This window comes from Arvicanthis niloticus, chromosome 8 (genome assembly GCF_011762505.2).
Source record: "Arvicanthis niloticus isolate mArvNil1 chromosome 8, mArvNil1.pat.X, whole genome shotgun sequence".
NCBI classification, from domain to species: domain Eukaryota; kingdom Metazoa; phylum Chordata; class Mammalia; order Rodentia; family Muridae; genus Arvicanthis; species Arvicanthis niloticus.
In genome coordinates, this window is record NC_047665.1 from 18519279 (window position 1) to 18544246 (window position 24968).

Sequence of the window (24968 nt, forward strand, 5' to 3'; positions counted from 1 at the left end):
TATACACATAATATATACTCAAATATATATATTAAAAAATACCAATTTAGTATTAGGCAGAGGCAGGCAAATCTCTGAGTTGAAGGCCAGACTGGTCTACAGAGTGAGTTCCAGGAGAGCCTGGGCTACACAGAGAAACCTGTTCACAAAAGTATGTCATGTTAACTGTCATTATTCAATTTTCCTTCTTCTGATCCTGTCATCTGTAGTTCCTACAACATTTATAATCATTTCCACATAAAACATCTTCATTTTCATCTAGAATAGTTTTGGGCTGAACTACTAAGTTCTTTGTACATTAAGAGTCTAGTACTTGAATTACTCTGAAGAAATATGGCTGAAACCCATCAAATTTTTTCTCAACTCTCACCCACAGCCTGGCTTCCACTGCCCCTTATAAAGCCTCTATGGTGAACCTACCATGCCCGTTGTGAACATGCTTATGGGTTTTTCCTTTCCTGGGGGTTGACTGGCATGAAGATGAAGCATTGTTGGTGGCTGTTTTGACATCTTCTGTCTCATCATCTTCCTCTTCGACATCCTCCTCATCCTGAGAGCTTCCAAAATATACCATACTGTTGGGCAGCGCAGGAGAACCTGATGGGTTAACATATGTAGTTCATCAAAACCAATCTTGACATTCACTCCTTCCAGAAGGAGTAATGCAAAGGAGAGGTTTACAAAGGGAGGACCCTAACTGCATACTGATCACATAAAAGAAAGCTATTTATCACTACTAGATGCTACCACTTTTAATTTATTTTCAAATATTCTCCCACAAAGTTGCAAAAGTTACCTTTTTGCAACTTCAAGCAAAAATCCCCTCAAAGGAGATAAAGATTTAACAATCTGGTCTGAAATATTCCCATGGAGAACAGATCACAAACAACAGCGAGGAATGAATAACTCAGTGTGAGTAAAATGAAAACATCCACCCACATTGTTGGAGGTTTGCTCTGCATTGCGCATTTAACTTAAAACTTTGGAAATAAATTTAAGAGAAAAAAAATCCATTATTGATGAGAGAGTACGAAGGAATTGAATTTTTATAAGGCCATTTTATCTTATATTAAGGCAAAGTATAGAATCCCTCCCCCCCACACACACACCTCAACTATTTACAAACTACTCTGAAGTTATAGTAGGATATATTATTAAAATAAAATAAATTCCTTGGGCTAGAGACAGTTAAGCAATCTATACAAAGAAGAACTCACACTTTTACATTCTAGCCTCTCTTTTCTCAAATGTTGGCTTCTTCATACTGAAAATTAAAAGAGGTCACTTCCAATACTTATCCCTTACCAACCAGAACCAATCCTGAGGGAGATGGAATCAACAATTTGGTATATATTTTAGAACCAGAAACTATTAAATAATGCAGAGATAACAACCTTGGATTCTTTCCCCATTATACACCACCAAGTACCAGCACTGATAACTTTTGGATAGCTTCCCTATGAATATCACAAAAGGAAATCTCAAACATCCTGCCAAGACTGGAGAGACAGCTCAATGGCTAAGAGCATCTACTGCTCTTATACAGGACCCAAGTTCTCTTTCCAGCATGCATACTGTGGCTCACACCAGTTCTACAGGATGTAGTTGCCTCTTATGGACTCCAGGGGCACCAGGCACTCAGTGGTGCCCAGACATACATGCTGATAAACTGCTCCTGAATAAACAAAACTTCCTTTTCTAGCTGGAAAATACAAAAAGAATAACTAACTAGATAGATACATCGTCTTCCTCTTTTCTTTGTTTGAAATCATTCCTAGTAACATCAGTTGTCAAATTTTCAACAGCTGGAGGCAGGAGAGCCATCATGGGCTTGATCAAGGCCAACATAGGCTAGATGCAACTTGTCTTCTCCCACCCCCAGGGGGAAAGAGGATAAAGGAGTTAAGAGTTGGAGGAGTGGGTGGGATGATGGACAACAGCACTCCAATCAAGTTATCTGAATTAACACTGGAATAACAAGTATATGATGATTTAAGTTTTGCAACTTAATACTAGAGGGCCGCAGGTTACAAAAAGACCCCAGTGGAGAGTTGCATGTGGTCTGACAAAAATTATTCCTGTTTTGTTTTTACACCTTTGATCAATTCCATTTAGAATCAGGTTCTTGACTGGAGGAAGATTCTGAAACCTGACATTGGCTTTGAAGAATCATTTGTCAAATAAGGGTAAAGAAAGTGAGACTGAAAAAATAATAGAAAATAGCCACATTTCCACTGGAACTAGTCATATGCAGGTCTACACTAGGGTATTTTTTGCAAGATTTGAGGCTCAGTTCATCACCACTAGTGATGACAAGACATCCTCAGTCCAAACATCAGTCTTGAATCCATTCCTCCTCTGTTAAGCACCCTTTCAAGTACAACAATGGTAGAATATAGCTGCCTTTCAGGATAATACTAATACTCCATGCCAACCGATCACTTGTTTAGGAGAAGGGACACTCAGGAACGACTAGCATCACATAGAAAGCAGACACAGACCTCTTCATTATAAGCTGGCCTTGAATTTGTATGTGTCGCTAACCTCCCTGTCAGGCTGATACAGTAGAAAATTGATGTATATTCCACCTCTGTAACTAAGAAAAATCTGTAACTAAATCTTGTTGCCCTGGTCATTTACAAGTTAACAACCTTGTAACCAGACCAAAAATAGAGAAATCAGTATGCTGGTAAAACTCCATTCTATGATCCGGAAATATACCTGAAATATCCAAAAAGAGCTAAAGGCATGTCTGAAGATATGTGGTTCAGAAAGTACTGCCTTCCTACTCACCTAGGACAGGCCTGCCTCTCTGACTTACAGGTAAACAGTTCAGAGGAGGAATCTGGGAAAATGAATTGCAAATACTCACTGCAGGCACAAATTATATACCACTGCTGTTGAGGGAAATCATTTCTAATTCTTGGGTACAAAAAGAGGTCCCCAAGAGTAACAGGTATGTTTCAAATCTGGGAGAAGAAAGGCAATTCCCAACCAAGAAATACACAGTTCTGGTAATATAAATCAACAACTACTACTACTACTACTACTAATAATAATAATAATAATAACAATGCCCTAATTCCTCCCATGACAGGACTCAAACCCATTGCAAAGCTATAGCAATGACACTGGGAACAAGACAGGCATAAAACAAGCCATTCTCAAAGTGGCATCTTCTTGTTATGATACAAACAATGCCCTTTTTAGTACATTAACTAGTGAGAGGTGCTAATTATCACTCAGAATTACCCCTGCTCTCCTTCACAACCATGTATTTGAAATAATCAATGAAGAATGTTTGTAGGACTAGATCTGCTAAGATCACAACAGGCACATATTTCTCTCCCCATTATTCACTTGCATTATCAAATTTGTTTTGTTTTGTTTTGTTTTGTTTTTGGATAAGATAGAAGGAATGGGGAATATGGAATGCATCTGTGCTTTGCCAAAGTTATATTTCATTGCTTTTAAAAACTAGCTGGCAATGTCTCCACAATATTTACTGAAGTACAAAACCAAATGTTTTCATCTGGACAAAAATCAAACCATGGTATGTCACAACCACAACAAAAATTACTTTAATCCAAAAGCTTGCTTTTTCTAATTTGGGCTTTAGTTTCTATAAAGTGGGCTTTTTCTCTGCCCTCCCTAGTCATCATCTTCCCTCAACCAATTCTTAATGCCAGCAGACATATCTCTGCTCTTAGGAGAGCCTTTCTTTGTGTGGTTTTTCTTTTTTTCTTTCTTTCTTTCTTTCTTTCTTTCTTTCTTTCTTTCTTTCTTTCTTTTGGGGGTTATTTGTTTTAGAAAAAGGCTTTCTTTGCACACAGTCATTTAGGTGACCCAATTAATAGGGAGTACATATCTCATGGTTCCATAAAACCAGAAGCTATAAGCAACAACAGTAACTACAGAAATGCCTCCATGAATCTAATCCAATGATGTGCATGCATGCCACTCAGTTCCACAGGCTTCTATTCCTACATTGAAACCCACAATGCTGAAGGTCCTTTAAAAGAAGATAGGGCAAATATCACTGTTGCATCCCTGGTGCTTCCCCTTCGGAGGAAGTCTCCACAGAGTCACCCATCTGCAAATGTACTTACACATGCTTTTGTTTTTCTTTAAAGTGATTCATACTAATATTTTAGATGATTCCTCTCGATTTTGCAGTAATGACTTAAAAAACCATTATACTTTAAACTGAAAAGATGTTCAAGTGTATATGAGACATCACCAGGTATATTGGGGGAGGCTTTTATCCAAAAGAAAACCCACCCTTAATGAGAAAGAAACTGCCTGTCAATCATGGGCATGGCAGCCATGAAAATGGTCTCCATGGCATCCAGAGCTTAAGGAAGAAGCCTAGTTCTGGAAGCCAATTACAGGGTGTGAGCAGTGTATTTAGCCCAAACTACTCTTATGACCAAACAGTGTATGGCAATGTATGTAACAACTCACAACAGAATTTTATCAGGCTACTGCTCATATCATGTTAATGCATCTCCAAAACAACTCCTGATTGCTACAGAACTTAGAACCGTGTTTTAAGACTTTTGAGGAAAATGGCATGTGAGACAATGACTCTTAAACAAAAGGTACCTGTTGGCCACTGCCCTAAATTCATCTTCACAAGGTGCTGTCTATCTAATTGTAATATTGTAAATTCTGGGTTCTATTTCCCTGTCCTGAAAGATAAAGAATTCAGCACTAAGAACAATCAACACCAGCAGAAGGATTAACTCACAGCACTTTCTCCCAATGGTCACCTCACACAGACACAGAAACCGTAATAGAACATGCCTCACAAAACGGACCTTAAAAGCCTTGTCTCATCTCCAAAAACTGTTCCCATTTGGCTCAAACCAAAAAAAAGTTCAACCATCAAGTATGTGGGGGCAGGCATGCAGGCATGTGTACACACACACACACACACACACACACACACACACACACAGAGAGAGAGAGAGAGAGAGAGAGAGAGAGAGAGAGAGAGAGAGAGAAGAGAGAAGAGAGAAAAGTGAGAGAGAAGAGAGAGATTGAGACAGAGAGAGATAGAGAAAGAGAGACAGACTCAAATCCCACAGGTTTGTGGGATTTTAATGCTAGTGGAAGAGAGAACCAGCAAACCAGCACCACACAATCACTACTATAAAGGTATTCAGCCTGAGTAGCTCCTAGCCACAAGACAGTAACACAAGCTGAAGTGGGAATAAGTAGTTAGATTTTCCAACTTCCAATTATTATATACCTTCAAGTCTAAACATGAATGTATGACTTACACAAAGCCTTTTCACACTCCCACAGACATTAAACAGTTAAGTTTCCTACAGGGCACAGGCACAAGGGGCTTCAGAACAATGCATAAGATAAAATCTACATGCACTAGCAAAGGTCCTGGCCAACACAGCAGCAATGCTAGCACTGAGAGATTTCCACCATCCCATCCCCTGCCCCCATATACCTTCTCCCAATGAGTTCCAGAAGGCCCAAGAAACACTACAAGCTTCTCTAGCAGTGCGGCATAAGAAAGTATTCTGAAATGTACCACTGATACCAGGCCAACAACCTGGCAGGAAGAATGACTTTAACTTCCTGAAAAGCGATAAGGTTTAAGGCAAGCTGGCTTTTAAGCTGGATCGAAAATCAAGAATCAAGGTCACAAGGCAATTATAAAAGGAATCATCCTTTGAAGAACAAGAACTCCAATGTTTCTGATTCCCTCATTACCAGCAAAGAAACTATCCTAGCAAACAAATTACTGCATCAGCAGAAATAAGACACTAGGTGAACAGAGAACATCAGACCAGAGTGACTTAGGGAAAAGCAGGATGACCAAAGAAGCCAGCAAAGAAGGATGAAATCCACTTTGATAGTTTCTACGCTCAGAAGTTAAGAAAGAAGACTATGTCATAAAAGTGACCCCAAACTCACGGAGCCCATGAAGACAGCTTATCTTTCTTCCCAAGACTATTCCCATTTTGCTCAATGTTCCTTGCAATTGGGAGATTAATTACTCCCTGCAGATAATTCCCTCATTATGGTGACTGCTAAATCACTCTAGACTGCTTCCAACTCTCCTTCTCAATATTCAAGGCCAGTGATACAACAAAGACTATACTCCTTCCAGGACAGGCATTGTCTGCAGATAAAAATGCTACTGGTCGGCTTCCTCTCATTACCTGGACAGTGTATCTGTAAATGTTTTTAGACTACCCAGACTGATTTCCAATCTAATCCCCTGTCCTCTCAGCCACTTCTGTCAAATCAAGGTAAAAACAGCAAATAACTTTGCTCAGATGGACCTCTCAGGCAGTCAATGGGATCCATTTTACACCCATTATCTCTAGTTTAACCCCACCTACTGTGACTACAGAAATCAGAATACCCACTTTATACATCAACAAACAAGCTGAAAGGGTCATAAGTCAACAACAATCTAGGGATAGCTTTATTTCAGAGGCCCAAACTAATTTAGTTCCCTATGGCCTCAGTCATGTTTCTGAAGCACTCACTGCCAGGACCATCTTCTTAATTCACCCAAAACCTAGAGACCAGTCCAAATCCTAACTTACTCCTTTTAACCTTTGGCCCACCAAATAACCAGCCCTGATCCACTCACCACCTGTACCTTGACAGAGACTTCTGCAGAATTCCTCCCCAGCCCCGGAACCTTCCAGCAAAGGTTTCTGGAACCAGCTTAGATATGCCTTCCCTTATAGCCTAAGATAGAGTTCTCCACCTGCTTACATAAGGCACAGCCCTACCGACACAATCTTTTACCACATCCTGTTTTACCCATGAGCTTTCCAATGCCTATTCTGTTTTCTACTGTGTATACTGTAGAAAATTCAATACAGGTTGGCAGAATTAGCCAGCAATGGAGTAACAGAAAATTATGGAAGATTCCCAAAGACAAGAGAAATAAGAAAGTCTGTCCACAAAGAAGACAACTTGGCTTCACAATAGCTATATTATAATATGTACTTGGAATTGTCCTCCCACACCTTCACTGGGCATAGGTGGGAGGCTGCATTGTGACAGCGATGGTCCTAAGAATGAACTGTGTGCTGTGTATACTTCATGAGTCTCCTTCAGGAATCCCCCATGGTTTGCAGTGCCCCAGAAACAGGAAATGTAAATAAGAGAACCATTTAACCACCGCCATTGAGCCACTGCATTAGCTCTTTTGAATCTCTTAATAATTATAGTCAGAACAAAGAGAGGAAGGCAGAACTCATTAAGAATAACGAGATTGGTGACAGGAAATGCAGCAATGACACTGAGTTGCTACTCACAATACACACAGAGGCTCTCTTCCCAACGTGCACCCTTGGAAGATACTAATTATGCCTCTGGCAGAAAACATGTGCACCCTTCACAGCAGCTAGTGAAAGATAAACGCACAGCAGGCAAACATCCCAGGTCCTGCTCCAACTGTTCATTCCACTCCACTCTCTTAAGAAGTTCTCGGCTATGGCATTAAGTATAGGAGAGGAACAAGTCTCGCTAATTTGGCTGACAGTCTCCCTAAATTGATAGGATCTCCAGAAACAAGGATTTGGTTTACACCTAAGGGAGTTTTCAAAACAGCTTATCATCTTTGGCTCTCACGTCACCATTGATCGGTAATAAAAAAGGTCTGAGGAACTCTCACCATTGCCTTTCTCATGGCACAATTAATTAATTAAACTAATTCCAAACTATTAAGGGAAATACCTGAAGCCTACATAAACAACTCAAGACTTTGGCCAAAAATATGCCTTCCATGTCTTTTATTTATTTATTGCAGACTTTCCAATTTTAAAACTGAGCTCACCATGTTGGAAGCCCCATGCTTCCCGCTCTCCCAGACTAGTCTGCTTTCCAGCACCCTCAGCAGGCAGCTCACTACCTGTATCTCCACTTTCAGAAAACCCAATAACCTCTCTTTCTAGTCTCTAAGAAGAGCTGAGCACAAACCTGCATATTTAATAAGAAAAGAACAGTTTCTGTCATCAAAGGGGGAGATAGACACACAGACAAACAGGAAAGGAAGAAAGGAAAGCAAGAAAGCAGGACAATAAAAGGTTTCCAAACTAAAAATGTTAAGACTGCCTAAAAATATTACAAAACTTACAATGTGAATCATTAGACAAATTCCATGGCTACCACAAAATTGAACACATTACTGTTTAAGAAATCTTAGATTATGGGCACACAGGTTTGCTTAGTGAAAACAATCACAGTGAAATGAAAAGAACTATTTTGCATAGTCATAAAGAACAAGAAATAAGAATTAGAAACACTTTCATGGTCCATTAAAAAGTTACAACTTGCTGGCAGTTGTGGCTGAGGCCTTTAATCCCAGCACTCGGGAGGCAGAGGCAGGAGGATTTCTGAGTTCCAGGACAGCCAGGACTACATAGAGAAACCCTGTCTTGAAAAACAATAACAAAACAAACAAACAAACAAAAAGTTACAACTTTTTGTAATTAAAATTTAAATAAAATTATTAATGGAGCACATAATAAAAATCATCTATACAACCCATACACATGTCAAAATTCATTTTCCATTTCTTTTTTTAACAATGCTTCCTTCCACTGAGGATCCAGAACAGGCAAGGTACAAGATGCACCCTCTAGAGTGTGTACTCTTTAGACTTAAATGGGGTCTAAACTAAGACTTTGAGAACTAAGGTGACTCTCAATTTTAATAGCTCAGATCTAAAAACTGTATGAAAAATAAGTAGGAAAGGAGTCTAGTAAGAATCCCAAGGGTACACCAGCTAAAACAAAGCAGAACTGGTTTTGTTGCCTGGCTCTTTGAGGGAGAAATACAATCACTGGTCCAGATTTCACATAAAGCTTTCGAGCAAAGGTGAACAGCTATAAGAAGATGGGTCTCTTTTGCCTCAAATGTGTGCTTGGTAATGTTATCCAGATTAACTTTATTGCATAACCCTGACCAACCATCAAGAATAGAAGAAAGAAGGTTTTTAAAACCATGCCAAGTTTAGAACCACATGGCACATACAAACACACAGGTTCTGCTCTGCTCACTGTTACTGAGACAATCCTTTAAAAAAAAAAAAAAAATTACAACATTCTTCTAGACTCGCATAACTAAACCCCATGACCTCAAAGCAAATTTCTGTTTTTTCAACACCAAAGTAACTTTCCTAGCTTGTTAAGGTGCCTCATACATATAATACTAGAACTCAGAGGAGGTGGGGAGATTTCTGAGACTTTGAGGCAGGTCTGGATAACATATGTTTCAGATCATCCTGGAACATAGTAAGAGTGGCCAGGTGGTGGTGGCAACAGGCCTTTACTCTTAGCACTCTGGAGGCACAGGGAGGCCTCTGCGTTCTAGAACAGCCAGGGCTACGTGGAGAAAACCTGTCTTTTAAAAAAAAAAAAAGAAAAAAAAAAAATCAAACAAACAAGCAAAGTGGCCTAGAGAAATGTCTCCAAATTTAGGAACCCTGGCTACTCTTGCAGACAACATGGGTTCAAGTACTAGCATCCAACACAGTGGCTTACAACTATCTGTAACTCTAGTCTCTAGGGATACTTCTTCTGACTGCATACATGTGATGCACAGGCATGTGTTCAAGCAAAACACCCAAACACCAAAGTAAAATAAAGTCTATGTGGCATACACATGAAAAATAAGTACTTAAATAAGTAAAAGCACTGCAGAAGCAGGAGTGGTGCCACATGTCTTTATATAACACTCAGAAGATGGAAGCAGGCAGATCTCTATGAATTTGAACCCATATACAAAGTCTAACATGTCCTACATAGTGTTTTTAAAAAAGAAACAAAACAAAAAGCCAAGAAAAACCTGCCCACAAATCAAACACTGAACTGAGAAGTGAGAACAACACATTGGTGCCATCTGTACTTCAAGCTTACCTCGAAGGCAGAGAAAGGTAAGAAAGTCTTCTGTCTTAGGCTTCCTTTTAGAGAGGTCCGAAATTTGAGTAGCTGGCGGGGGTAGCAAAGGCTCCACTATCTTCACTGGAGTTGTGCTGGGACTATTCGGCTGAGATTGAGCAAACTTCCTTTGTGCTTGCAGCCTGGGCCTGCAACAATGAAAGAAACATAAAACTAAATTAAGAAGAGACTGGAGGATACAGGGCCTCATGCAGCAATAAAACAGTGATACAGGAGGAACAAACAATCTTTCAAGCAAAACTCTAATTAAGGCTCTGTATCTCTCTCATAAACCACTGCCTGCATTACGGTGCAATGAATCCACCTATGGGGCTACTGTTTTATACAGAAGTATAAAGTCTGTGTGTGGGACGAATGTGTGTATAAAATGAAGAATCAGTGGGGAAGTGGAAAGATCAGTTCGATGCTAGCCTGGACTCCACAGACAATGGTTCAAAAAACAAGAAAAATGATCAGTGGCTCACATACCTCAGGCCACACAGTAAACAGCATCTAGGTTTTCACTTACTATTTCACAATTTCCTTCCATTATTGTGTGCTGAAACCTATTTCACAGTCATCTGTCTTCAACCTCTAAGAAACTAGTGACCCATTTCTAACATCCTGAGTTCAATCATAGGATGGGGAATGTAGATCAGAGTTAGCTAACTTACAGAGCAGTAGGGACAGGAGAGATGACACAGTGGGAAAACGTGCCTATTGCCAAGTCTAAGCCCCAGAACTCATAAAACTGTCCTCTGACCTATACATACACACTAAATATGTCCTTTAAAAAAAATAAAATCCTGAAATTAAAAACAAAGCAATACAGAGGCAGGCGGATTTCTGAGTTCGAGGCTAGCCTGGTCTACAGAGTGAGTTCCAGGACAGCCAGGACTACACAGAGAAACCCTGTCTTGACCTCCCCCCCAAAAATAAAAAAATAAATAAATAAATAAATAAAGTGGGTATATGTAAAACCATGAGAATGAGAACAAACTGAGCTTATGTCCATCCTTCGTTAAATTAGCAGTCTACATCTACCAGATGCACACTAAAGAAAGAAATTTTAGAGCGGGAACACATCTCCAGCAAGCAGGTTCATTCACTATACAGAGCACTACATCGACAGAGTCCCCTGTCAGCATCAGACACTGTAAGGCACTGGTAACTGTACCAGTTGTGTACCAGAAAAGCTCAAGTAGAGCTCCCTTTGCAATAGTGCTAAGAACCAATGTTATGCAGTAGTATGCTTGAAGCAGTAACATTTGAAACTAACAATCTAATATGCACATTAGTCTATTTGGTGCAGCTTTACATCTGAAAATCTTAACTTCATAAACCTTCCAAGCTCCCCGGTATTATGTTTGAGCTTCCTACCTTATTAGTAAAAAAAAAAAAAAAAAAAAAAAGTCTCCTTAAAATCAAATTTTTATTATGACTTCCCTTCTCCTTCCCTAATCAATTACCCATCTCAACTACTCTGAACATCTTATTGCTAACTGCTGACTAGATTAAAAGAAAACAGTGTGACTTCGAGAGCTAACTGGACAAACTACAGTTCTCAAAGGCTAAAGTGGGGCTCACAAGGAAGCTCAAGCTCGGGTATAAAGTCAAGTGTGCTTCCAGTCCTACTTTGTTCCAAGTGGAGACAAATCACTGGTGCAAGCTGGACGTTGGCCTAGCTTCAGAGTCACTCAAAGACCTATCTCGAAAGAAGGAGAAAGCCAGAGGATGACAGAGCAGGATACCTGGTGTCCTCCTCTGGCCTCTAAACAGACCCTAAATGCACCCTATGGCACCTAAATGCACATACAAACACAGACCCATCGACACTAAATTAACTAATGCTTGGAAAGCTTCTGCTTTACATTAACACAGTATTACTACAAATCTAACCCTTAAATGTTCTAGAAAAAGGACAATTCAACAATACCAGTATCTCTGTCATAGAAACAAAGTGCTTCTTTGCAACCAACTAATTGTCTTATAACTGGGGGAAAGAGGAGGAGAGAGATACTATAATAAGCAACACTGAAGTGTGTTAACACAGACATGTGCCGCTTAAACTAATTTGGGGCTGTGTTTAATTTTTACATTTTAATTTTATTTTTTTCTGTCCTCTTCAAATGGGTATTTATACCCTTTTATTAATTTTTAAGTACAAAATTCAAATAACATGGCCAGAGTGCTTTAAGTTACTGGTGGCTCTTTCTTCATGTTTGCACTTAGCAGAAGCCACATACTAGGAACCAATAAATTCAAGAAACCATCTTATTCAAAAAGCACATTGTTGTGTCCCTAGAAGTAGCACAATTAGAGCTTTCCTGCTTTTCCAACTAACATTTCACCTTTCTAAGAAATTTGAAGTCAAATTCTAAAAGGAGATGATCGTCAGCTTTTTGTTGGTGATTCAATTCTTACAACATATACATTCTAAAGAGATCTGATTTCCAGAGAATCCTATGAGAGTATGTAGAAATGCTTCCTGCTTTAAAAATACTAAGTCCACAACAAGAAGAAACTATTACAGTCATAATGAAAACCAAGTAAACACAAACAAAGCAGATGGCAGAAAGGGTCCCCAAACACCAAAGTCACAATCACAACCCCCATACTATAATGTTCATGAGGACTCTCTCACAAACCCTATGAAAACCAAGGTATTGTCTAAATAAAATAAGGCATCAAAATAAATTGCCCATAGAAGAGAAGCCAAGCTCTGATACCCATCTGTGAAATTTTTGAGAGCATTTGTGAGAATCAGGAACTGAGACTTGTCCTCAGGCAACACTTCCCAAGATTACAGTGGCCTTTGCTCTATGGGCCCCACACAGAAAGAGAGTTCTAGGGACACATGGTACAGTCACAAATGGGTGGATGACAGGTGAGAAACTGCAGAATTTTGTCTTATAACAAAAGGGGGTGGGGAAAAATCTGAAAACCCAGGACTGGTGGGAAGAGAAGACAGGTGTTATCCTTCTAGAGGATGCTGCCCAGCATGCATATGTGGGAGACAGGACTCCACTGCAATCAACCCCTCCAACAGCTGCCTAGCATTTTCCTAAAGAAGCATCACTTCTGACTTCATTATCAGTGCAAACATGCTTTACAACTGTTGGGAGCCGACTTTAGTAGAAAGCGGCTAGATCAACTTTGCAGCCATCTGGAACCATATACCCTGATGAAAGACTTGGTTGTCAAAAGCCTATAACAGCTGAAGCACACTCTGATAAATATATTGTTTATCCCACATAGCTTGTTTTGCTGTTTAGTGACCTCAGCTGTATGGTGCACGTGGTAAAATGTTTTCACCTGTGTTCTCCTGCTTGTGTATATAAATACCTCAGAATTCCCTTCAATAAGGGAGACTTGAGAAAATAGAAGAGACTGAATCACACCCTGTATTGTCTCCATTCTTCACGTCTCTTGCCCTGCAGCCTCTCTCTCTCTCTCTCTCTCTCTCTCTCTTGACCAGAGCACTTAGCCCCAAAAGTGTTGAAGAAAAGTGTTGAGGCAGAGTGTGGGCCTCAACAAATATGTTTGGCCTAAGAGTGCTTCACAGTCATACTATGGTAGGGCTTCTGAGTGAAGGAGAAGCCATAGGAATAGCCCACGGAAACCAAAACTGGGCTGAAGACATAGCTCAGTGGTAGAATGCTTGCCAAGCAAGGGCAAGGCCAAAGGAACACTCCCCAGGAGGATATAGCATTAAAGGAGAGAAGGATCTCCAGTGCTCTGGCCTTCTTGGCACAGGTGAGGAAAGCCCTAAAACCAACCACAGAAGTACAAGTACAAAGGCTAATTTTTCAGTAAGATGCCCTCATTCTGTATCTCATAAGCCAATATAAAGGGACAAAAATCTCATGAAAGTAAGCCAGTAGGAGAAATGAACAAACATAACTTATCTATGACTTAGAAATATAAAGAGAACAGCACATCACTAGAGGAGGAGCTGGAGAGATGGCTCAGTGGTTAAGAGCACTGATTGCTCTTCCAGAGGTCCTGAGTTCAATTCCCAACAACCACATAGTGGCACAATCATCTGCAATGGGGTCTAATGCCCTTTTCTGGTGTGTCTGAAGAAAGCAATGGTGTACTCATATACATAAAATAAATAAATCATTTAAAAAAGAAATTTTAAAAAACTAGGAGGAAGAGAGGTTGTTTTAAATATCCTCTTCACCATATTTCATTATAAACAAGTAAAATCCTCACTGGTATATAAAGGTGCATGAATGTGTATATGTATGAATGAAAAGACAGCAAACAGCTCTCAAAAGCAGAAATCCAGGCTAGTATTTCTATCTGGTATTTGGGACAAAGGCTCAAAGTTAGCAACATGAATATACAATCTGCCAAGTGATATAGAAAAATAAAGAATGAAGCCAGGTAAGCTAAGTGCAGATATAATTTCAAAGCTGTTTAAATTTTTTTAATGGAGAAGTGAGTCACATGCTAACTTTTAATAGAAATTGCCTGGTTTGTATCAAGTCACCTCAGCAATTAAACCACCTTCAAAAGCAGCAGTTCATCACCATGGCCAACCCATCAACCCCTTCTACCATCCTACTGAGCACTACTAGAGCCTCACCTTTATGGCTTACTGAAAGACAAACCAGCATAAGACACAACTTCCATAATGTCAAGAATCAGGAGAATGCCACACTGCTGCCATAGGTCCACAACACTTCACTTACTTATTTAGAAAGTTAAGCACTTGGAAGTAGGCAAGAATAACAACCCTAGCAGAAAGATGACTGGGATGGGCAAGACCAGTCAAAACAATGTAAAGAAGCTATGGAGTGTTTGCTACACAAGCATGAGGGTTTTCCTGAGTCTGAGCCAACATATCCATGTAAATAGTTGGACTGAGAACTATGACTCCAACCTGTAATCCCAGTGCTCCAGAATGCAGACATAAGAATCCTAGGGGCTGATTGACAGCCAGCCTAATTCAATCAATGAGACTCAAGCTCTATGAGACACTGTCGCAAAAAGTAAAGCAAGAATGGCACCTAAATTTGGCCTTTGGACTCCATATATATGAGCACACATTCAAGTACCCACATAAGCACTTACACCCAATACATACCACAAATTATTTAAAAAAAAAAAAATCACTGAGGATATAAAAAGACTATCAACATGTATACAGAAACAAACATCTCATACATAAAGTTCTTAGGTGAGCCAAAGGGTCCATATAGATTCCTTACCTCCTTCCTGTCCTTTCCCTTCTCAAAGATGGATATGAAAGTTTCCTGGACAGTTTTCCATAAGAAGCCCTACACGAGGATGAAAGTCCCATTTCTAGGGTTCTTCAGTCATCTACAGTATATGGTGAGCCCCTTACTCCTATGTGTAGGACTCTATTTCTAGGGCCATTCTTACTATAGCATAATAGCAAATCTTAGGTTGACTGAATTTCACTACTGACAAAAATTTCTAATAGTCTCCAAACCAAAAGCAGTGTGTACACACAACAAGGAAAGGGAAACCATGCATATCTAGTACCTTGTTAGATGTGCATAACAAAACATTTTATTAATTTAATTCTCCAATATTAAACTTGTAAGCTAGTAAATCCAATTATATAGATGACATCCCAATTCTAATCAAAGGGGTAAGAAAGATAGGAGGGGAAGGTCTGTTTAATCAAAAGTAAGAAACTGCTTCTGGCAGATGCAGAATGACCAGTGGGGGTCAACTCTTTGTGGCAGTGTGGGAGCTGGCCCTGACACTTTGCCAAGTTGCTGAAAGGCCTATTCAAACAGGGGGGGGAAAAAAATTCTGTGTTTCTATCCCCAAATAATTACCCACTCTATTCTACCCCTAGCCATACACACACACTAGAAACCTGGCAGCTGCTCAAAGAAACAAGAGTGTGCTCATGTGTGTGCATTAGGTTTGGGGGCAGGAGATACCATCCACCAGGGCAAGCTGCCCACCAAATTCAAATGCAAGTGCAGTGGCAGGCAAAACACACAGGATGGCTATAAATGCACTGCATGATGGAGAGAATATAAACACATCCTCAAGTGAACTCAGAAGCCAGCAAATACCAGCTCGCCCACACTGTGTAACAAAAACACTGGTCACAGATGATATTCCTAAGCACAATCCCATCTCCCTCTTCCACGGCTAAATCTGCATGAGACTATAACACAATGACAGAGGAATGGTCACTTGGCTCCTGAGAGGGTTTTGCTATACCTAAGTCTTTTGTAGTCTTGATGCCTAGCCATACTGATTTACAGACTTTTGGGGGGTGGGTGGGTGAGTGAGTGAACTCTACATATGAACAGATTAAAGAGTTTATAAAAAACACAGGATATTAGATATTTGCAGCCCTTAATAAATTATATCAGAGCTATTTAAGAGTGAAAGTTTGTAATGGCCAGATTTGAAATGAGGAACTTTCTGGGAAATCCCCTCCCAAAAAGTTTAGCTTGAATCAGCAGGCACCAGGAAAAGCGACAACTTGGGCTTTGTCTCAACTAAGTTCATTTTTATCAATGTGGGCCTTGGTTTTCTCCAAGTATTAAGTCATTAATACTTGGATACAGGATTAATACAGGATTGTGAGCTTCACAGTAGGCTGTGCTACTGTATGTCACAGACCCTGTCTCAAAACACATTAATAGACAAGTCATGGTAAAGTGGGACAGATTAGACTCTGTTTCTAAGCATGGCCTCTGCAATAAAACAAGCAGTGCTTAGGCAGATGATCCTCTGTAGAAGTAATCCCTGTGTTGAGTCTTTATCTAACAAGTTCTAGCTGAGAAAGACTGATCTTTTGCCAGTGCCCAGTGGGAAATTATTGGCTCAAGCTAAAGGTATGTTTCCTAACTGTGCCAGGGAACAGGTTAAAACAAAACAAAACAAAACAAAAGAGGGAGACGTTTTGTTTAAAAATAGAGATGGCTTAACAATCCAAGAAACTGAGGAGTCCGAAAACAATCCAATTTTTAAGAATTCAAAAATCCTTAGACTTTTTAAATAATAGTGATAATATCAACTCTGGTTAATACGGAATCCTGCACATAATTCTATATATAAGCACCCAGCCTCAAGAACACAACTCTAACCATTTTTATAAATACACAAAACAAGAAAGAAAAAAATCTTTAATTGTTCTTAGAAAAAAATTTAAGAGTAAAAAATGTACGAAGTTAGAAAGCAAAAATAATAAAAGTTAGAACAGCTTCAAAATGAACATTTGCTGGCATGCAAATTCTCATGCTAGGTGACAAGGATGGGAGAAAGTAAATTTTATATCAAATCGAGAAATTAAACAAACAAACAAAAGAAAAAGAAGCCTTCCTGAAATCACAAATCACAATCAAGAAAAGCATTTGACATTGAGATTTGTGGTGTTCTAGGAAGCAATTAGGTCCAAAGAAGAAAGAATTATTATTAGCTGACAGTTGAAGCCCTTTTGTCAGCCACAAATGCTACATGTCCTAGGTGTCACTTTCTGTGTACCCCCTAGGCAAAGCTGTATGGCCCACCACTCAAAACTGCAGAACCTCCTCATCAGGGATCGGATTTAGAAGCTAAGGATTCATGAAAGAACCAAGTAAACAAAATCTTAGAGAAAGGGGAGTAAATAAAAATTTACAGTCAAAAAGAACAACAAATAGAAAAGTCCAGTCTAAACAGGATCTGGCTAAAGAAATTCTTACTATACTATAGTAGGTACAAGGCTGTTAGCAAATTATCAGAAGTACACTGTTTTAAAAGCTTAGCTGTGCCAGTTAAAATGTTCATTTGCCTTTCCACTCACACTTGGGAGGTGAGATTGCCAATGTAGTCTTAAAAATATCATTTCGAGGCTAGGGGAAAAAATTAGCAAGTTTTTCAATTTTAGGTTACTCAAAACCCAACTGCAAGCTGCCAAAAATCCCCTGGCAGCCATCTCCTGGCAAAGAGAATAGCTGGGAAGGAGAGGAAATGAATGACCTTGTGAGTCGAGAATGTTTTCAGAGGGGTGGAGGGGAGAGAGAAAAACATATGAAGAATCTGTATATAATCTACCACATGATTCAGTTCATTCACTCTTTTTTGTCAATAGACTTATAAAAAGCCTGAATGAAAAGTCAATCATACAAAAATGTCTCTCACAAATACTCAAGATGCCATGGTATAGTAGGTGAGATTCTAAAGTCTGGTAAGGGCTAGGATAGAATCAATGGTTTAAAAAAATAAAAAAATGCAGGAAGCTGTGGCACCCAACTGCATCCTGCCAGAATTTCACTTAATGCCTCCAGAGAAAAGTACTAAGGAGATGCTACTCACAACACTTGCCCACAGCACAAAGAGCAGACCAACACTTCTTTCAACATCTCCCTCTCATTTCACTTTAAATGAAATCTGATACATACATACATACATACATACATACATACATATGTGCAAAGGAACAGAAAACACACCCCAGACATACTCATTACCTACTGAAAATTAAGTGTGATGGCCACAAAGGCACAGATGGCAATCGACTTCTCTAAAAAGGAATTCTGAATTATAACAAGCATACCCTGCCACTGGTCAATTTTCAGAATGTTCATTAACAATGGGTATGAGAAAACAGCCTTAAAAACTGCAAAAAGCAGGACTGTGAACATAGAAATGCCTTCTAATCCTGCCAATTTCATTACAACTCAAGAAATCAAATAGTATTGAAAATGTAGAGAATATCACTATAACATTTTTTAATTTTAATTTTGCAAGCATGTGTGCCTGTGTATGCATGGATGCAGTGCCCACAGAGGCCAAAAACTCTTATTAGATACTCCAGAACTGAAGTTGCAGTTGTCAACTGTCCTGTGGGGACTGGGTACACTGGAAAAGCATTTATTGCTCTTAATTGCTGATCTATCTCTCCAGGCCCAATAGGGTCTTTTTAGATATCAAAAACATAGCCTACAGCTAAAATGAATAGGATTGTTCTTTGATATGCATAAAAATGAGTGACTATATCAACAGAAAAGGAAAACAAATAAGCTATGCTGCATAGTACCAAAAAATGTTTCCTTCATGAATAATCCAAAAGAATTTATTTGGGGGCTTTGATAGAAATTATTTAATAGCTTGAACAATAAACCCTTCTAATTTTCTAAGGACCAAGTTCCAAATAGCAAAACATCTAGGAACAAAGTACCTAATCACCAACTACATGTTGTTTCTTATTCTGCTGCTTCCATATCTAGATATTACTCACATGTTATCTCTTGTTTAAAAAAAAAAAGTCTGGATTGCATGACAATTGTCTCAAGAAGAAAAATGTGATTGCAATTAAACCTGTACACATACAAGTGATCCTCCTCAACCCACTAGAGCACTGAACATTCATCCACTAAAAATGGAGCATTCTCCCCTAGAACATGGAGCTCTCCATATACAGCAAACCCAGAATATCCAGTAAGGAACCATTGCCACTGGCAGCTGGCACAGCAATTCTAGGAGACACCAGTGGCATAAGAATTTAAATAAAAAAGAAATGGCAATATTTGGAAATACAGGCAACATATAGTAAAGGTGTAAAATTCAACTTCCCTTCTAAGGATGGCTAAATTTTAACCTTCAATGCTTGCTAAGGTTTAAGATTCGTATATATGCCCATCCTTTAAGATCAGACAGCAAAAAATCAAATGAAATTATTAGGCAAACCAAACTGAGGGGCTTTAATACATGGGAAAGTCAGCACACAGGCACAATGATCACAACATTCCATCTCTATGTTCCAGGCCCAGTCATTTGGATTTGCTTATTTATTCTCAGCTAGAAAAGGAAGGCATCTCTCATCTCAGCTTTAAACAGTGTTAACAAGTCCTTCAAAACTAGGACAGAAAACTTTGTAAAGATTCCTAGAAGCACATAATCAACTACATCTTAGCTCTTCTCTATCCTAATCCACCAACCGCCCCAAACTGGAATAAACTAGTCCAATGAAGATGATTGAAGATGTTTTGGAGCTCTTTCCAAAGAAAAGAGAAGGGAAAGTATTTCCCAGGAAGTTGAAGGACAGAAGCCTGCAAGCAATTACAAAGATGAAGGAGGTAGAGAGAAAACCAAAATGGGAAAGAATACTGAGAAATTAACTGTGGAATGATGGCATGAGTCTCTACTCTGCAAGGTCCCTGACTGACAGTAAATACATTCTCCTTACTGGTGGCCTCAAAAAAATTGTTCTGCCAGCAAAATGGGCCAAGGTAGGATCTTGCTTACAGAGATAGAGGGAGGTGGGTTTTGGAGAGAACATAATGACTCTCTTCAATACCACCAGCCAAAATATGCCCTAATCTCTTTGATCCAGGAGGCATCCATTTTTAGTGTGTCAACAGACTCAAACTACACACTCCTAGTCATGAATCAGTCCTGGGAAGAGTGGATCTGGTCATTCATAAGCCTAGTGGAAAGTGATTTCCAGCTGGGCATTTAAAATCCCTCAGAGAGCAGCTAACATACCAACACTGGTCTTCTGCAAGTCTGCAAAAGGGCTTTCCCCAGCTTATTCCTTTCCATGGACTTTCAGAGAATGGTCTTAAAGAAGTATAGGATAAGCTGTCTTTTCTGCCTGCTTACTTTTAAGACAGAGTGTCTCTACCTAGCTAGCCAAGGCTGTTCTTTGACTGGTAATCCTTTTACATGTGTTTGTTGGGAAAAGCTCTGTCACCATGTTACACTTATTACACTTATGTGTCACTGTGACTGGCATGATAGTAAATCATAAAACAAAGACAAGCATGATGGTTCACTCTGAAAACTCAGGCAGAAGGACTGCTCAATTCAAGACCACCTGGGTACAGAGTATCTAAAAGCCAAAATATAAAAAATACTTTGCATTAAATACATGGGGCTTCTGAAATTTCTGAGCTAGAGTCAGAGCTTAAAAAAAAAGAAGCTCTTGGAAGTCACCTACAGCAGCTAAGTCATAAAACTATTAAAACCTCTGGAAGACCCATTCATCTTTCCAAGAAGTCATCTGTTCTCCCATATAACTGCATTCTCATGTTGGGTGCATTCTCATGAGAAGTGAGAGACTGTCAAAGAGTGCTCACCATGTCTAACAACCCCTACCTGAGCAAACCCACAAGATTCACAAGTGACACTTATGGCTGTCACCTCCTTCACAATCCTAGTAACTCCAAACCCTTACAAATCTAGATCTGGCGTCTTTCATCAGAATGTGAAACTGTCCACAGAACATGTTTCAGGATGGCCAGTTTAGTCAGAAATGTTGAAGTGATCCTTTCCCTGCTGGAAATGCAGGCTTATACCGCCATGTGACCACACATTTTTTTTCTTTAAACACATATACATGCTTACAAATGGAAAATAAAAGTTGGCATTGGTGGTGCACATCTGTAATCCCAGCTAATTTGGAAATCTATGGTAGGAGAAATTCTACTTTAAAAAAATAAAAAAGTCAGCAAGCCCAATGCCCTGAGTCGAATCCATGGTGGAAGAGAACTGTCCTCTGATCTACTACCCACACACTCTGTTGCTTGTGCACGTACACACACACACACACACACACACACACACACACACACACACACCCCCCTGTAATATCACAAGCCTAACAATCTGGATTGGTTCCCCCATGAAAAAGTGAAAGAACTACAGTCACAGTCATCCAATGTCCTTCATAGGCACACTGTACCATGTACCCCTGATACTGGTCCGAATAATACACACACACACACACACACACACACACACACACACACACACACAAAATTCTCAAAAACATTAACTGCAGAGGGAGAAAGCTATGTTCTAAATTCACTGAAATACTGCTCTGTCTTTCCGAACATCTTGGCCTGTACGGAAACAAAGACTGATAACAGTATTCCAATACTCCCTTGTCTGATATGGAAACTAGTTCTTTTATTACGAAAAGGTAGCTAGGGTGCTGAGGTTCAAGACTGTCCTGTCCAGCTTATAGCAGCGCCCTAACTTGTCCTTCCTGTTTCTTAGAAAGGATACCAGGCATATGAAGAGCATCTTGCTAATGTTCTAACACAATGTACTGTGTAAAGTCAGAGGCTCCCAAGAGTGAAGAATGCTGTACTACCACCTGATTCCATCTCTCATACTCCCCCTTCTGCCTTAAAAAGTAAGCACAGCAGCCTTCAGCCTTTCCAATCCCTTGTGGGAGGGCAGTTACAGAATTTTGACTCTTAAACCTTCTTAAATGATGAGCCTGAGGCCCAGTCAATGGGTTACCAGTGGGCAGGATCATCCCCTGACCAGGACTGTTTAACTGATCCCCTCTATCCAAACTTTAATCACACTTTAGAGAAGAGCCCTTAGATCAGCATGTCCTAGCCTCTTTGGGTGTTGCATATCAGATATTTGCATTATAATTCAGAACATTACAGTTAGTAGCAACAAAATAATTTGATTGGAGGAACTGTATCAAAGTCACAGTATTCTGAGGGTTGGCAGCCATTTCCTTAAATGAACTGGGGGTGGGGGAAGAGGGACGATGGACCTGGATCTCTTTGTCCCTGTTCCTGGTGTTACCACATTGAATAAACCTTTTTCTACTTCCCAGTATTAATTTAGCTCTTTTATTTGGCTTATTGGGGATAGCTGGGCATGCTTGAGGCATGTGCTTGAGATGTGATCCCATATCCAATAACAAAAGGAAGCCTGCAAACCAGGCCGTCAGAGAAGCACAAAGAAACACCCCTTAGGCTATCAGCCTAAGCCCACCCAAGGATTACAAGGATCACAATAACTCCACTCCAATCTTCTAGCTCTACAAGCAAAATCACACCCCACAGAAGCTCCTACTATTACTAACACTGCTTTGTTTCTTTAGAGATGGCTATTGGGTCTTATTGGTACATATGAAAGCTGGATAAAAAGAACAAAAACAAAACACATTAGAACACCAGAAAACTGTAGCCAAGGAGAAACTGGAAAAAAATGAAACTGTATCCTGGTTTTTCACTCTTACAGGCCCTCCCTAAAGGGAGAAAGGTGGCGCAAAGTTCTAGATTTCTATAAAATTATTCTTCACAGGATGAATTTCCTACTAATAATACCTAATACTAGTAATCATCCCAAGAGTAGTAGACAGCACTCTGAGGTGAGGGCACTCTGACTAATCATAGTATGGCAGGAACACAATAGATGCTGTGAAAAGAAAAAAGAACCACTACCACAACAACAAATTTAACACTCCAGGGGGTGAGCCCTCATGACCTCTGTGTGTGCTCAAAGTACCATATCCCTGCTCTTTCTTTCTTTTAAAAGAATTGTTTATTTTATGTAGTGCACTGTAGCAATCTTCAGACACACCAGAAGAGGGCATCAGGTTCCATTACAGATGGTTGTGAGCCACCATGTGGTTGCTGGGAATTGAACTCAGAACCTCTGCAAGAGTAGTCAGTGCTCTTAACCACTGAGCCATCTCTCCAGCCCCGTATATATCCCTGCTCTTAAAACTCCTCTCATGAATCATCCACATTAAAGATCAGGTTTCTAACATAGTGACTTTGACACACCACACATAAACCTAAATGACTTGGCTTCACTACAGTCAAAAAGAGTGCAGAGCCAGTATAGCAGGATCCAGCATAGCCTTTCCATCACAGTGCCATAAACCAGGTGGCAGCAGCCTCACGTCCTTGAAAAGTCACACTCACAATCATCAGGCCACTCACAAACTACAAAACACAACTCTCCTATATTCCTTCACTGTATCTTTAAATAGGTCTCTTAACTGACCTATTCAAGGTAAGAAGAAACCTCAAGATGGTTTTGTCCTACATACTAGAGGTGTACAGAAGAGGAGACAGGCTCTTTTCTTCATGCCTGTGATTTCTTGCATATAAAATGGATTCTTTAAATAATAAAAATCCAAGGATTATGGTGAGAATTACTTAGAGCCATGTAAATGGCAAACATGGAGTTCTGTATACTATTTTCAATTACACATATAAGCCAACTATGGGGAAAGGGAATACCTATAGCAGAAAGCACAAAGAACCCTGAGAGGACAACTAAAACTCACCCAAGACCAGAGAACCTGCAATGGGACAGCAGCTGTCCCATCAGCTCCCAACCATGGATCCAAGGAAAGAAAGGAGTGAGGCTAAGGACATAAATGACTAAAGTCCTCAAGCCCTACTTCAGAACTTCAAATTTCTCATCCAGGAAAAGATGCAGGCATTTAGCCAAAGCAACATAGATGCAGCTCCCACTATTATCATCTTTATCTGGATAATAACAGTTTACTCTGGCTGGAAGCATAGGGTATAAAGAGGGAAGTACATTCCAAGTGCCATACAGTAGAATATAAATAAAATTAGGATATAAATAAAATAGAATATAAATAAAATTTATTTATAAATTGAACTTCAAATCCCTGGCATAACTTCAAATCACTCAGGCATAACTAATCCCATAGTACTTCACCAAAAGACTGCATTCACCACACATCTTAATCACTGTTCTATTGGCTGTCAAGAGACTCTTTGACCAGGGCAATTCTTATAAAAGTACAGTTTCAAAGTCTTAGTCCATTATTATGGTAGGGAGCATAGCAGACATTGGATTATAGAAGCCCTTGAGAGCTGAATCCAGAATGGGGAAACATGGAAACACACACACACACACACACACACACACACACACACACACACACACACGAGCTCAAGCTGGACATACATTTTTGAACCTCAAAGTCACATACATAGTTCCAATAGGGCCACACCTCCTAATCCTTCTAATCCTATCAACTCCTTGGTGACTGGGCATTCATATACATGATCCTATGGGGGTGTGTCACACAACAGTTCCAAACTCCTCCTTCTAGGGCAGTGAACTTTGTTCCCACCACTATCCTACACCATGATCAGCAGCAAAAAAACATTTTGGTCTCCATATCCTTCCTTCCACAGAAAGCTAAGCTATACTGTACCTTAAGACTTGATGAAATCTGCCTATACAGAACAAAGTAGTCCTGACTTGTGAGAAAGACACAGATGGACTGAACATCTGCTTCAGTGGGTAAGAGCA

General features: G+C 39.7%; 1 protein-coding gene across 5 annotated transcripts in view; it reads right to left on the bottom strand.

Annotated features, from left to right (window-relative positions):
- The window catches only part of Jarid2 (jumonji and AT-rich interaction domain containing 2), a 174046-nt gene that overhangs the window by 34968 nt on the left and 114110 nt on the right, over positions 1-24968 (bottom strand). For all 5 annotated transcript variants that reach the window (XM_076939113.1, XM_034509846.2, XM_076939115.1 and 2 more), the window contains 2 exons: positions 9906-10075; positions 421-597 (listed from right to left, as the gene is read on the bottom strand). In XM_076939113.1, the coding sequence (XP_076795228.1) occupies positions 421-597; positions 9906-10075 (347 nt within the window). The remainder of the gene's footprint in view (positions 1-420; positions 598-9905; positions 10076-24968) is intronic.